This window comes from Urocampus carinirostris, chromosome 1 (genome assembly GCF_059441175.1).
Source record: "Urocampus carinirostris isolate Australia breed hairy pipefish chromosome 1, RoL_Ucar_1.0, whole genome shotgun sequence".
In the NCBI taxonomy this organism is placed as follows: domain Eukaryota; kingdom Metazoa; phylum Chordata; class Actinopteri; order Syngnathiformes; family Syngnathidae; genus Urocampus; species Urocampus carinirostris.
In genome coordinates this window covers 11,628,487-11,644,696 of record NC_142349.1, presented here as the reverse complement: position 1 = coordinate 11,644,696, position 16,210 = coordinate 11,628,487, and the positions used below count along the sequence as shown (strand labels likewise).

General features: G+C 41.6%; 1 protein-coding gene across 2 annotated transcripts in view; it reads left to right on the top strand.

Moving 5' to 3' along the window:
- Positions 1-16,210, top strand: part of lrrcc1 (leucine rich repeat and coiled-coil centrosomal protein 1) — a 29,423-nt gene that overhangs the window by 7,174 nt on the left and 6,039 nt on the right. For both annotated transcript variants that reach the window (XM_088326593.1, XM_088326585.1), the window contains exons 4-14: positions 47-214; positions 459-625; positions 969-1,178; positions 1,330-1,511; positions 2,918-3,086; positions 3,164-3,312; positions 5,470-5,674; positions 9,642-9,760; positions 9,845-10,046; positions 10,177-10,362; positions 10,424-10,598. In XM_088326593.1, the coding sequence (XP_088182719.1) occupies positions 47-214; positions 459-625; positions 969-1,178; positions 1,330-1,511; positions 2,918-3,086; positions 3,164-3,312; positions 5,470-5,674; positions 9,642-9,760; positions 9,845-10,046; positions 10,177-10,362; positions 10,424-10,598 (1,932 nt within the window). The remainder of the gene's footprint in view (positions 1-46; positions 215-458; positions 626-968; positions 1,179-1,329; positions 1,512-2,917; positions 3,087-3,163; positions 3,313-5,469; positions 5,675-9,641; positions 9,761-9,844; positions 10,047-10,176; positions 10,363-10,423; positions 10,599-16,210) is intronic.

Here is a 16,210-nt window from a genome sequence, read left to right as displayed (position 1 = left end):
CAATTCTCTTTTATTGGCAAGCGTGTTGATTTCTAGTGCCTTTCAGGCCTGTTGCAGCTTCATGGGCCCAGAAGCAAGCTTCAGTACCTCCATGTCCATAGCAACCGGCTAGACAACATCGATCACCTCCTGCAGTGTCTGTTGGGATTGCAGGGGTTGAAGGAAGTATTTTTGAACCACAGGGGCAAGGAAAACCCACTGTGCTCGACTCCAGGTGAGACAGTGACTTTCATATTGATACTTTGGATCCTTAGAAAATGTTTGTAAGAAGCTAGTTGTCATGTAACAAAGTTGATCATCTTATCTGAATTGTTTACTACTTCTATTGTAAATCAGATTCTTTACTCAAAGGAATAGTAATACAGTTGTGATGCTGAATTTGGACATGAGATAGCCATCTTCCCAGGTGCCTTTGCATTTCCTATTTGTAGTTCAATGCGCTGTGTGGTTTATCACAGGTTACCGTGAGATGTTGATGCATTCGCTGCCACAAATCACCTTTCTCGACGGCATAGATCGTCTAGGACAACAATCATATTCCCCAACTGACAGTCCGAGTGATATACCTGGGCTGGAGAACTATGTGGATCTCCTCCTGCTCCCTGATGCCCGTAACAATGAAGTAGTGAGTTTAAATAATAAGTTAACTTAAAAACCCACAGCTTTATTCGGATTCTATGGTCCTGGCCTGTTTTTAATTTTCTTTTTTCTTGTTTTGTATATTTATTCTGATTGATTGGCACCAATCCAGGGTTTCACTTGCCCACTGTTGAAGGTCAATGTGGATGGGTTAATCATATTGTTGATTTTCAACTTTTGTAACCTTTACATATGATTACCTGTGGAAAAAAAATCCCAATCAGTGTACTGGTCACCTTCAGCTTTTTTATTTTATTTTGTTAACATGACAATTTTTTTCTTCTGTTTCATCTCTAATTAAATGGAAAAATATATATTTCTTGCTATAGGATGCTGTCCTGACCACGCCTGGTATTAAGGAATCTCTGACACATTTTGTACCGAGCATCGACCGGGAATCTTTTGCTGATTCAGTGGCTGCACGCATCCGGCAGCAACTGCAGCAGGATGAGGCCCACTCGGCATGCGTGGACAGAACGCTGGCTGTTAACAAAGAGCGGGTAGAGAAACTGGAGCAGCAGGTCCAGCTTATTCTGCAGGTGCTTTTTTTTTAGCACCAAACACTATTGTTACAGAGAGATTTTTGTTTGTAACATTAATGTATGCATAGAAATGATGTTTAGAACAAGTTTGGAGTTTTTAATGTGGATTAACAGAAACCTATTAAATACATTTTATTATCTCCCCCAGAACTCTGCAAGGCACACGTCCACTCAACCTAGTGACACTGCAATAAGAGCACAGGAGTCCTTGAATGGCGTTGCCCCCACAACAGACAGCGAGTACGAGAGTGGCAAAGAAAAAGACACTCGCTCTGCCATTCCAAAATATCGTAAGCCTGCATCAACAAGGACGAACAAGAGATCAGACAGGTAATTAACTAATATTGGCTTTCAATATTTTATCCTTAACTCAACAAGAGGTAAGAACTTAAGCCTAAATCAGACTCGACCCCACTTTCTGCCCTGGTCACTGGGTTGGTTTAATAGCTCAGTGGCAAGGCCCGAGGGTGGATGACATCCGCCCGAAATTCATTAGGGCTCTAGATGTTGTGGCCGTGTCATGGTTGGCACGCCTCTGCAACATGGCGTGGACATCGGGGACAGTACCTCTGGACTGGCAGACTGGGGTGGTGTTCCCTCTTTTCAAAAAAGGGGGCGGGAGAGTGTGTTCCAACTAAAGGGGAATCACACTTCTCAGCCTCCCTGGTAAGGGGGTACTTGAGAGTAAGGTCTGCCAGGACGTTGAATTTCGGATCTAATAGGAGCAGTGTGGTTTTCGTCTGGGCCTCGGAACAGTAGACCAGGTTTACTTACTCTGCAGAGTCCACAAGGGTCTGTGGGAGTTGCCTATCCAGTCTACATGTATTGTGTGGACTTAGAGAAGGCATTCAGACGTGCTCCTCAGAGAGCCCTGTGGAGGTTGCCTCCGGATTATGGGGCTCAATGTGGTGAAGAAGAAGCTGACTCGAAAGGCAAAGCTCTGGACTTACCAGTCGAGCTACGTTCTGACTGTCACCTTTGGTCATGAATTGTCGGTAATGACCAAAAGAACAAGATCCTAGATACAAGTGGCTGAAATGAGTCCTGTACAGGGTGGCTGGCCTCTCCCTTAGAAATAAGGTAAGAAGCTCTTTCATCTGGGAGGGACTGCTGCTCCTCCACATTGAGAGGAGCCAGTTAAGGTGGCTCATCTGATAAGAATACCTCCTGGACGCCTTCCTTTGGGAGGTGTTACTACTTTAAACGCCTCCTTTAGTAATATTATTCTGACGTAATATTACTTTTACTTGAGTAACACACTTCAGCCCTGCACTACGGCGCTGCACTTTGGCTCTGCACTTGGGCACCGAAGTCCAAGTGCATAATCGATTTGAGGGGCCGAGGCCGAAGTGAACCTGAAGGTGTACTTCAGCACAGAGCTTTGGCGCTGAAGTGCCCACATCGACACCAAAGCGCCAACTTCAGCGTTGAAGCGCCCACTTTGGCGCCAAAGTACACGCGCCACTGAGTTGCAGCTTCAGGTTCACTTCAGGCCTGGTCCCTCAAATCAATCTGTCGGTCTCGAGCTGATTGGGGCTTTTCTACTTGCAGGTCGGGTCGGGCTGGATTTTTTTTAGACCCGACCTTACCTCTTCTTTATACTGTAGATATTTTTAATACGTCCCTATATTGTTTAATTGTATTTTGTGTGTGTGTGCCAAATGTTTTGTTTCTATAAATAATCAGTGCGGAATTTGTCATCTTGTTTGATACGGTCAAATCTGTTTTATGCACAGTGATCAAGAGAATCTTAAACGGAAGGTAACAAAGCCTGCTGTCAGATGGTCTTCTACCACTGCCAAAGGGGATGTTGCTGCATCAGTCTACACAAAAAGGGTCACACTTAAAACTGGCAAGGAGTCAATTGATGCGAAATACAAGTCTCGTGAGGAGGAGTCCTACAAGGTACACTGTTGATGTTGTTTGCATTTTTATGGTTTGTGTGTCTTGCTTGGGTTTCTGGAAGTTTGCATACACATCAGGCTATTGTGGAGGATCGTGATCAGGAGAGGGAGAGGCGCTGGAAGGCCGAGCAGGCTGTTGTCAAGCTGACGGATGAACTCAAGTGCCTGAAGACAAAGGTCAGCGAGGAAAAAGACCTGCAGAGTATGGCCGTGCACACCACTGACCGGTATGAGATATCACATTGATGACACTTGTGCAGCTCAACAGCTTAATCTTTCCATTTCTATTCCAAGTGAATATTTCTTTAAAAAATGGAAATTATGAGAGCTTCAGGTATTCATGTTTAATACTGTTTTGCATCAATTAAAAAATAAAAAGTAAAATATTTTTTTTTCACACGTTCAATATTTCCGGCTATAAAAGCACATTTGAGTAGAACTGGTTTGTAAAAAATAAAAAATAAGTAGGGACCGCAACTATGTCAGGCATTCATCATTATTGTGTAGTCAGTCATGATCAACTATTTAACCTATACTTATTTATTTAAGCTTCTTTGGAATTGTGCTGATAGGTCATGAGTATATCAACTAAATCCAAAGTGGAAACTCAACTGTATGGAATCGGCCCCATAGACTGTAATCCCAGTTACGATAACATCCTCAACGATCTAAAATGATCATGTCGCCTACCCCTCCAATAACAAATTTGATTTGTGTATTATACATTGGAGAAATCTTTAAATGTGTTCCCAAAGAGATTTTTTTTCCAATTGATCACCGAAAGCATAGTGTTCCTCCCCACAATTATGCAAATAATTGGAAATAGTTGCAAAATAATCCAACGCTACATGGGACTTGATAAATTTAGTCTCAAATTTGAGCCATCTGGATTGTTTTCTGTGGAGCTGTGAAGTCATTGAAGGAACACAACACGTTCACAATGGCAAATCCCATTAAAACACCATGTGAAGTGACCTCCAAAACGGACAGCAATTGTTTGAGTTTTTTGCCGCGTGTGTCACAGTTGTTATTTTGTACTGCTACTCCTGGTTAGCGTTGAAGGTACCAAGGGCTTTCCTGATTTGTTTGCTCCTTGTTGGCGCTTGTTGGCTGCCCACTGTTTGTTGTTTGGACGACTAACCCGGCATTAGCGCTGTTTGCCAAGGCCTTTGGTTTATTCCCGGCTGCTTTTATGTTTATTGCCGTAACCGTTGCAGTTGCCGCTTTTGTTGTTTAGCACTTAGCCCGGCTGAGCAATGTGTGTATTTGCGGCCGCCTTTCGTTGATTGATCTTAGTTAGCCCCCTGTTGTTTGTTTGTTTTTTTTTTTTTTTTTTTTTTTTTGGCCTGTTACCCCCTTTCTGTCTGCTCGCCGGCTGTTGTTGCATTACTGCCTCCACCTGCTACACAACGCCTAGACATTTGCCACAAAAACTACCAAAACTTTGCCTAAAACACTTCTTCAACTAATTAACATGTAAAACAAAACGGCCGACTTCTTTGCCAGGGTGCTTGTTTTCCTCCAATGACGTAACAGGTTAAAGTTATTATCTCGGAAAATAATTGGAATATATCAATTAAATATATACTGGACTGTCTCAGAAAATTAGAATATTGTGATAAAGTTCTTTATTTTCTGTAATGCAATTAAAAAAACAAAAATGTCATACATTCTGGATTCATTACACATCAACTGAACTATTTCAAGCCTTTTATTTTTTTAATATTGCTGAATTTGGCTTACAGCTTAAGAAAACTCAAAAATCCTATCTCAAAATATTAGAATATCATGAAAAAGTATACAAGTAGGCTATTCAACTAATCACCTGAATCATCTAATTAACTCGAAACACCTTGCGAGGGTTTCCTGAGCCTTAAAAACACTCAGCTTGGTTCAGTAAACTAAATCACAAGTATGGGGAAGACTGCTGATCTAACTGCTGTCCAGAGGACCATCATTGATACCCTCCATCAGGAGGGTAAGACACAAAAAGACATTTCTCAAAAATCAGCAATATTCAAATAATAAAAGGCTTGAAATAGTTCAGTTGATGTGTAATGAATCCAGAATGTATGACATTTTTGTTTTTTTAATTGCATTACAGAAAATAAAGAACTTTATCACAATATTCAATTTTTCTGAGACAGTCCAGTAGATTCTATGCAAAAAACATGTACTATTTCCTCACATTTTGCATGTTTAAGAATTTGTGAATACCTTTCAATCCAGGTTGTTAGCAATTTTATAGATCAATCTTCATTATGACATCAATTACACGCATGTTGCCAAGCATATGCCAGGAGTTTTAGTCTTTGCCCTGGCTCTCTTAATGATCGTATACAATAATCAAGTCCACTATGAGTGATGACTGCATCTCTATCCAGGCTCAAAGACTTACTGTTGAAAGAGAGATCAACACGCTGCGAGATGGAGACGCGTGTAGAGCAGCTGGATGGCAGGTGCCGCTCGCTGTGCCAGCAGCTGGAAAAGGCACGCAGCAGCGAGGAGCGTTACAAGCACGCACTCAGACGACTGGAGGAAGACTTTGCCCACGCACAGGCGCTGCGGGAACGTCAGGGAGCCGAAGAGGTAAACACAAACACACTGAATATTTGGGGCTATTGAAATATTGGGATGTTTGGATAATAGCAATATCCATCCATTATCTGCGCCGCTTATCCCCACTAGGGTCGTGGGGTGCTGGAGCCCTTTCAGACTATCGTCAGGTAGTGGGCAGGGCACACAGACAACTCACTCGCTCATTCACACCTATGGACAGGCCAATTAACCTGACATGTATGTTTTTTGGATCATGGGAGGAAACCAGAGTGTCCTGAGGAAACCCACGCAGGCATGGGAAGAACATGCAAACTCCGCACAAATAATAGTCATCCATGTTACAATATAAAAAGCCACACGGCCATTAAATAGTTTACATTTTGAGACTTCTTTTTGAGGAAGTTCATTACTTTTATCTTTTAAAAAACAATTTTTTGACCAGATAGTTGAATGCAGCATTGTGATTTACAAGATCATAATACTGTTAGGGAATGGGACATGAACCTAGCCTTTTTTCGTCACTGCTTGTATGTTCAAAAACACAGCATGTTTTTATTCCCATCATTATTACACTATCATGATGGTTTAGTATTTCAATCTTGTTTCTTATCATCTTCTCCATTTATCTCTTTCTCTTTGTGTAATGGTTTATTATTCATTTAAAAATATTTAATGTTGTTAAACGAGATTATAAATAATTTAGAAGAGTCTTCTGAGTCTGTTTCTTGGGTGCCTTGCATATTTGGCTACATGTATTATTCGAATCATACCACGTGGCCCGACCTTGCCTAATATTCTACTTGGGGGCCGTGATTTCCCAAAATGTGTGCGTTGCAAGTGGCGTCGCTCATTGCTGATGAGAGCTGGTCAGGCTGGGTTTTGTTTTAAAAAAAAAATGTAGCCATTTGCTCAACGTGGCACTTCATTCACAGCAGAGTGGGAAGCCATACTTCTGCGAGCTGTTACTGGGCCACGGAGCGATAAGAGAGCCGGGCTAGAGGGGTTTTTCGGCTAGCGAGTTAGTTTTGCCAGGTCCTTTTCGGACGAGCGATTAGTAATGAGAATTCCGGCTCTTTTCCAGGATGCGGCACACTCGGCTTACTGACAACCCCAAAAACCTAGCCCAGGAAGAATTCCAGGCAATGCTGGGCTGTTCTGCTTGCATACAGTAATGCAAAACATATTGTGGGTAGAATTAATGCAGATCAACGGGATTAGACATTCACTTCAATTAAATTTATTTGAATGCCACATAAGTGATTGAGAAAAACCTACCTACCTACCTACCCACAACACCTCTCCACTCCTTTCTATCACCAACAAGAGCTCTAGCTTCCATTATATTTTGACCTCTTTCCTGCAGTGCACTCATAACACCATCCATCCACATCACAACCCAAGTACCTAAAGCTTTCAACTTCTTCCAGCACCTGTCCATGCAACCTGATTTCTAACGTCATGCCCACTCCATCACGTGAACACTTCATCACCTTACTCTTCCCAACATTCACACATAACTTACGCCTATCACATACTCTTCCGAACTCCGTTACCAACCTTCTCAATGTTTCCTCAGAATCAGCCACAAGCTGTGTCATCTGCAAACAACTACTGACTTACCTGCCACACTGTTCCACTGTTGTCCATCATGTCTACACATCTGCCAAATACTCTTGCATTCACCTCTCTCACCACACCATCCATGTACACATTAGACAGCCATGGTGACATCACACACCCCTGTCTCACACCAGTCAACACAGGGAACCACTCACTTGTCTCACTCCCTACTCTTACACATGCTCTGCTGTTCATATAAAAACTCTTCAATGCTTCCAACATCTTTCCACCCACTCCATACATCACTTGCCATAACGCCTCTCTATCAACTCTGTCATACGCCTTTTCCAAATCCATGAAAGCCATCCTTTTGCAAAATATTTCTCACGCACCTGTCGTACTGCAAACACCTGATCCACACATCCTCTTCCTTTCCTGAAACCACTCTGCTCTTCCATCACCACCTCATTCGTTCTTTCTCTCACTCTCTTAATCAAGACTCTTCCATACAGCTTACCCGGCACAGACAACAAACTGATACCTCTCGAACTGCTACAATCATACTTATCACCTTTACCCTTATACAATGGCACCACACATGCACTACACCAATCAACAGGAACCACACCACTTAAAAAGCATACATTCAACAAGAGTACTAACCAGTCAATCATAGCTGTGCCACCTTTTTTAGGCATTCAGCAGTACAACCATCCAACCCAGGTGCCTTCCCCCCTTTCATTTCTTTCACTGCCTCTTGCACCTCCCATGTTTCCACAGGCTTCACATTTAAATCACCCAACACGGGCATTCTCTCCATACCATTGATCGCCTCGACTCTCACTTCTCTCCCGTCCTCCACATTTAGCAACTCCTCAAAATACTCTGCCCATCTCGTCCATCCTTATCTTTCTCTTTCTTTCCAGACTCACTGTTTCTTACTCTTTTCACTTCTTTCCAGAACACTTTTCTCCTTTCCTCAAAGTTCACTCCTATCTTTCGACACCATTCATAATTTGCTTTACTTTTCTCTGCTTCCACTTCCGCTTTTACCAACATTTTCTTCACTTTATACCTTTCATACGCATCGCCACTCTTATCTTGCAGCCACTCCTCAAAGGCATGTCTCTTTTCTGTCACCGCCTCTGATACCTCATCATTCCACCATTGACTTCCTTTCCTAATACCTCGACCAACTTTTCTCATTCCACACATTTCTTTTGCACTCCTCAACACTTCCTCTTTAAACCACTTCCATTCAATTTCCACACTCTCCATTTCTCTTCTACTAACCCGTTCATACTCTTCCCTTATCCTCTCTTTAAACTCTCTTTCCTTTTCATCCCTATTCAACTCTGACATTTTCACCTCTTCCCTCACACTCTTCTTATAACTAGCCCTCCACGATCCATCTATTCTCAGTTTTCCTTCCACATAAAAATGATCAGACATACCACTCATTTCACCTCTGTAAACATGCACATCCAACAATCTACTTAACATCCCTTTCTTAACCACTACATAATCCATCAGTGCTCTGTCCACCATCTTGGCACTATCCACTCTGACAAAGGTATACTTATTCACGTCCCTCTTTTTAAACAAACCAATCACCAACTCATTTTCCACACATAACTCAATCAATTTCTTCCCACTCTGATTTCTTCCTGGTACTCCATATTTACCAATCACATTTTCAACCATTTCATCACACACTCTAGCATCCAGGTCACCTAGTATTACCACTTTCCACCCTTCTATCGCACTTGCCACACATTCGGACAAGTCCTTCCAGAACTCCTCTCTCTCCTCGGCGCTTCTTTCTGAACCAGGTCCATATGCACTTATAAACATCCATACTTCTACACCCCACTTCAACCTCACCCACATCAATCTGGAAGATATCTCTTTCCACTCCACCAGTTTTTCCTTTGCTTTCTCACTCACAAGCACAGCCACTCCTTCTCTAGCATGTCCACCCGTAACTCCAGACCTTTACCATACATACCTCCAAGCTGTAATTCACCCATTCATTTCATCTTTGTTTCACTCAAGGCTAACACATCAACGTTCCTTTTAGTCATCATCCTTCAGATCTCCTCTTTCTTCCACTCAGTCGCTTTACATCCACATTCTCTCACATTTAATGACCCTATAACTAGGGTTTGCGAGACCTTTCGGTCTCCTGCCCCCCTTTCTTTGCCTTGCTGTCTCTTAGGGAGTAGAGATAGAGAGGAGAGGATCCCCAGTCCCCTCGCTTCCTCCACTTTAGTCGCCTCTTACGACACACAGCGGACCATGGTGGGAGAATTCTTTTACCTCTCACAAGGAGAGGGCCCCTCACCACAGGGCCCAAATTATTCCTAAAATATGCTATTCATCAATTTAGGTGTCCAATTCCCAAAATGTATTTATTATTTGTTTTCCCTTATTACAGATGAAGAGGCAGCAGGATTTAGAGAACAAGGTAGGGGTTCTTAAGCATGAGTTGGATCTCCAGAAAGCCAAAGTGCAGCAGTTGCAGGAGCTGCTGGCATGCCGGGAACAAGAGCATAGGTGAGCTCCCTGCTGGCTTTTGAAAACCTTAAGCATGTCCATTTTGTATAGTTTAATTTAATTCATACATAAACTTATCCCTAGAAAGCAGATTGAAATGAGGCTGCAGCCGAGCGGTACAGACTTCTTGGCAGCAGTGGCAAAAGAAGTTGCGTCTGAGAGGCAAACACACGCTGAGAGGGAGTCTGAGTTGAAGTGCAAAGTGGAAGAAGGCATGAAAGCCTATGCAGCTCTGGAAAATGAATTCCGCCTGGGGCTCACCATTGAGGCTGCACGTTTCTCAGAGGTCTGCCAGTAAATGTCAACATGCCATACTAGAATATTGTCATGCGATCATACACCATCATGTGTGTTATTTATTGTTGATTCCACATAGCTCAACATAAATCTATGAGTAATTCCTATATTTATTTCAGGTTAAGAAAGAGTACGATCAAAGAACGGCAGAGGTGTCAGAGCTGCGAGTGATTCTGGCTCAGTCGCAGCAAGCGGAGAAGAAATCCGCCTCCCTCGTGCAGGAGCTCACAGCAATGGTCAAAGAGCAGAAGAGCCACATCTCGGAGCTTGTCAAGGCCAAAAAGGAAGCTTTTACTGAGTTCAAGGTAGCCATCAATGTTTTAGGTTAAATTGATTAAATGGTGAAATTGACACTACTCCTCGCAGAAACGCGCTAAGGCTCTGGAGGCCGACTTGAATCAAGACCACCGTTTGCGCCTTCAAATGGAGGCGCTGAAGAAGGACAAAGCCCGACTGTCGACACAGCTCAGTGCGCAGGAGTCTGTCATAGAAGGACTCAGGGCGGAGAGGAGGCTTTGGGGGGAGGAGCTAGCCAAACAAGGTGGGTCAAGAAAATTCAACTGTGACCAATGAAATGCAGAGATACACTATTTTCAAATCGTTCTAAAAAACAAAGTACAATATTAATTTTTGTATAACACACACTCCTGTATAATGCACACCCCTTATTTTTGAGTAAAAATAGTTAAAACATTCTCAGCTTAAACTAAGTATTGTAAGTGACAAATGTTGTTGAATGCATGTGGCCTACATAAACAACCACATATATTTTTGACAAATTTACAATTACCGTATTTTCCACACTATAGGGCGCACCGGGTTATAGGGCGCACCCCCAAAAAATAGTTTTTGGTCCTATAACTTCCATAGATAAGGCGCACCGGATTATAAGGCGCTACAATGGGAACGTCGACAAAACAGTCAGATAGTTCAGTCAGACTTATTACCCCCTTAACATTCCGAAAGCTTGCAAAGAAGCAAATTCGTGTCGTAGACACGTGCGGATGCGGTGTTCGTACGATGTCACTCAAATGCCTCGTTCCAAATATCATTCGGAAGGTTAAAGTCTTGGGATTCAAGAAATGCCAACCATTCCTTAGTATCTATTTTCTTATTCGCTCGCAACTTTACTGTGCATATGACAATAAACACTTGGAATTGAGTTTAATTTAAAAATAGACATCCATTATCTGCACCGCTTATCACAGAAAACATCCAGTTCAGTCTGAAGCAAGAAACTTGGAAAATATGTAGCTGGAGTAGCTCACCAAAGTCGTTGTGTTCAATAATAATGTGCAACCACGGTCCTCTTATATCCGTGAGTGTAGTAAATCCAGGAGAGTAAAATATTTACAAATACAGAATGTTTTCTTTATGCCGTAGACAACCAAACTTGCTATTCACATTCATCATTTTCGGCCAATTGCAGGCTTTGTTTTGCCCCTTAGCCTATGCAAGCCTGTAAATGATAAAAAAGATCCGCCCCCTTTACTTTAGCCAATAGTGATCGATTCAAATGATGATTGGCACATTGGTTAGCCAATGAAACGCCGGTATATAAATCCCAGCATACATCGCGGACTACTCGCGTTCGGGGGAAAATCTAGTCGGCGGCTGCTTGGATTAGTTGCAAGACTTAGCGAATTAATATTGATCCATAAATAAGGCGCACTGTATTATAAGGCGCATGGTCAGCTTTTGAAAAAAAAAAAAAAGGCTTTTAGGTGCGCCTTATAGTGTGAAAAATACGGTAATTTATTTAATGTTCTTCAAAGTCTGATTCATCATCGGATACACCAAAGAGTTGTGGTAATGCCTGGACTGAGGTCAGACATTTTGGTGTGGAGCAAATATTTCAGGCAAATTCCAAACTCAAGAGTTTGATGAATTTCTTGGTAAAAATCGCACAAATGTTTCTTAATCTGAAACTCATGTTACACACAAGTTATTCTTTAACAGCTAATGTACTGTAAAAAGGTTTTTCGCTGTTGGAAATCATCCAACCAAACATCATTGGTGTTGAATAATGAACTACATATTATCTGAGTTTGGTCCTGTACCATTGAACAAGGTGAAGCCATATCTAACAATTGCGATGTTATATTTAGGCAACATTTTTGCTAATTGCAATGCTTTAAAATAGGTAGGTTTTGCTGGTTTAACCATGTTAACACAAATGCAACATCATCTGAATGCTGTTTTGAAACTTGTGAGGACATAAAGGTGATGCTATTGTAAAATATTCTTTTTGGAGATTTTCAATATTATTAGATAATTTTATATTATTTAAAGTCGTTTTTTTTATACCCCAATTCGATAGATTTTGAGATTTAAGGGACACCATACATTTTTGCTGCACACTTTTATCATTATAATTGCAATTGATGAGGTTTATGTTTTTGGATAATTGTACCTCAAGAGGTTATATGAAATAGTGTTTACCTTGGTTTGATGGTGGATGAAATTGGGGGTATGGAGAAACTAATTATTTACAGGAGTAGATATAAATTAAATCACTCAAGTCTATAAGCAATTGGTCAGACCAGTCATCGTGCATTTATTCGAAGCGGGAGCACAAGAAATTTGCAGAAGCGAAGATCGATGCCATAGAAATGCATGAGCGAAGACTTTCCTGGGGGGATGTACCTGCAAAGACAGAATAAAAAAATGAATACATCAAGGTGTCAGTGACGTGAACCAGAATTTCAAACTACCATAAAATTTGGACTAAAAGGCGCACCCGATTATAAGCCGCACCCAGTAAATTCTTAAAGGAATAACTATTTTGGACATAAATAAGCTGTACTTGACTGGAATCAAGATGGCAACCACCTGCACATATCCAGGAGCCGATGTGGGAAGCCATCACGACCCGGTCATGATAAACCTCCGCGTTGGCATCCAGAAGGTGAGGAAGTCATGGAACACATGGACCAAGTTTGACCTTGAGTGACTGAAAGACCCACAGGTGGTTGGGAACTACCAGGTCTTTATCGGCGGGAAGTTTGCTCCGTTGCTCACCTTGGATGAAGATGTCAAAACCCTGACCACCATGAATTGTAGGAAAACAACGGAAGAAGATAAAGCCCTGGATTACAAATGAAATTCTCCAACAGTGCAAAACGAGGCAAGAACTAAAGAAGAAAATAATCAGCCCTGGAGAAGCAGCCAAGTATAAAGCAGCCAACAAGAAAATTTGAAAAAAAACTTGAAAGAAGCAAAGGAGAAATGGATCAAAGACCAATGTTCACAGTTAGGAGAGTACTTCAACAAGAAGAATTCAAAGTAAGCCGTCCAGATTCAACACCAGAGAAACCTCTATCAAGATTTTTAAAATTTCCAAAAGGCGTTTAACTGAATATGGCAAGTGGCTTTATAGGCCACCATGTGGAAGTACAACATGGGCCAGAAACTAGTTGAGACCATTGAACAACTCCGTGCTAATGCCAACAGTGCAGTCCTTATCAATGTTACCATTGGAGCATGGTTTCGAACCACAGTGTGAGTGAGACAAACCTGCATTCTCTCTCCAACTTTATTCAACACCGTCCTGGAGAGGATCATATCTGAAGCTCTGGAGCAATATGAAGGTACAGTCAGTATTGGGGAACACAACAACACTAACCTCTGTTTTGCTGATGATATTTCCAGATTGGCAGGAGACAAACAGAAAGTCCAAGATCTGGTCAATCACCTTGACAGAGCATTAAACCTGTATGGGATAGAAATCGGCACTAAAAACAACAATAGTCATGACTAACAATCCCTAAGGTATCACCACAAACATCACCATCAACCACAGAGAGCCAGAACCTGTCACTAAATTCAATCGGGTTCAGTACCCGAAATCATGGCCAGGATCACTCAAACCATAGCCGCACTTGACTTAAACCCATCTGGAGGGACAAGCACAAAAAAGTGAAATCAAAGATCAGACTCCTGGAAGTGCTGGTTACTTCCATTTTTTTCAATTCTTGCGAGACATGGACTCTCACAGCAACCTAGAAAAAAAATTCCAGGCCATGGAGATGAGATGCTACAGGAAACTTCTAGGCATCAGCTAATTAGCCCACGCGACAAACAAAACGGTGCACAACACCATCAGAGGGCACATTAGACCCTACGAAGAACTGTTTTCAACTGTACGCAGACAAACTTTTGTGGTATGTTCCGGTCACAAGATCATCAGGACTGACCAGTAACATTCTCCAGGGCACAGTCCAAGGAGACAGGAGCAGAGGAAGACCAAAAAATAACTGGGCCGACAACATTGAGGAATGGACTGGACTTTACCACGGCCCAAAAACAGTCCAGGGACCATCAACACTGGAGAAAGCTTTCCAGAGTTGTGTCCTTATTTGTCCATATATATATATATATATATATATATATATATATATATATATAATTTAATGCTTGAAAATATATTAACTTAACTATTAAAATTCTGCCCTGCGCACGCTCCTGGGTGTCAAGCCGCCCTGCTCCAACAAACGAAGAAGAGTCACTTTCGTTTCGTGAACCTAACGTGGCGTAGCAGGCTAGCGATGGAAAAGAGAAAGGAAACAAGTTTAGGCGGACTGTTTTGCTTTAAAACATTGCCCGATGGGAATCTTGACAAGGCAAAAGTGATATGTATGCTTTGTAAAGCTGAACTTAATTACCATCGAAGCACTTCTCCCCTGATGTATCACTTGAAAGCGAAGCACCCCGGTGCGGTGGTACAGTCAGACAGCGGACCTCATCAAACAACTTTGGATCCGTTTGGTGCAAGAGCTTGGTCTTTTACAATGTTTACACAAGGAACTTGAATATTTTGTTTATGGAAGATTTATCTTTGACACCACAAGTTTTTGCACTTTTCCTATAGTTGTTATTGATTTTTGTTAAAATATTTACAACAGCTTTACAGCAAATTTACTGTTCAACAGTTGACATAAAGTACTTGAATATCTTTGTTATGAAAGCTATCTTTGGTATTACAGTCTGTATGCATGCTTACTGTACTTGGTATAGGCCTATACCATTTGGCATAATAGATGTAATCTTATTTTCTATGCATATTTTTTTCATATTTACTACCATTTATGAAATCTGGATGTAATAAATTAATCGCGATAAATGTATTTCAAAACTTATATTAATTAGTTAATTTATTTTAATCGATTCACAGCCCTAACACACACACACACACACACACACACACATATATATACTGGACTGTCTCAGAAAATTAGAATATTGTGATAAAGTTCTTTATTTTCTGTAATGCAATTAAAAAAACAAAAATGTCATACATTCTGGATTCATTACACATCAACTGAACTATTTCAAGCCTTTTATTATTTGAATGTTGCTGAATTTGGCTTACAGCTTAAGAAAACTCAAAAATCCTATCTCAAAATATTAGAATATCATGAAAAAGTATACAAGTAGGCTATTCAACTAATCACCTGAATCATCTAATTAACTCGAAACACCTTGCGAGGTTTCCTGAGCCTTAAAAACACTCAGCTTGGTTCAGTAAACTAAATCACAAGTATGGGGAAGACTGCTGATCTGATTACTGTCCAGAGGACCATCATTGATACCCTCCATCAGGAGGGTAAGACACAAAAAGAAATTTCTCAAAGAGCAGGCTGTTCACAGAGTGCAGTTTCAAAGCATATCCACAAAAAGTCTGTTGGAAGGGAAAAATGTGGCCGGAAACGCTGCACAACCAAGAGAGATGACCGCAGCCTTAACAAAATTGTGAAGAAGAGCCGCTTCCAGAATTTGGGGGACTTCAAAGACAGTGGGCTGAAGCTGGAGTCCTGGAACCAAAAGCCACAGTTCACAGGCTTGTCCAGGAAATGGGCTACAATAGCCGTATTCCCATGGTCAAGCCACTTCTGAACTCAAGACAACGGAAGAAGCGTCTGACTTGGGCTATGGAGAAGAAGCACTGGACAGTTGCAGAGTGGTCCAAAGTCCTCTTTTCAGACGAAAGAAAGTTTTGCATTTCATTTGGAAGTCAAGGCGCCAGAGTCTGGAGAAAGGCTGGAGAGGAGCAAAATCCAAGTTGCTTGAAATCCAGTGTGAAGTTCCCACAGTCAGCAATGGTTTAGGGAGCCATGTCAGCTGCTGGTGTTGGTCCACTGTGTTTCATCAAGT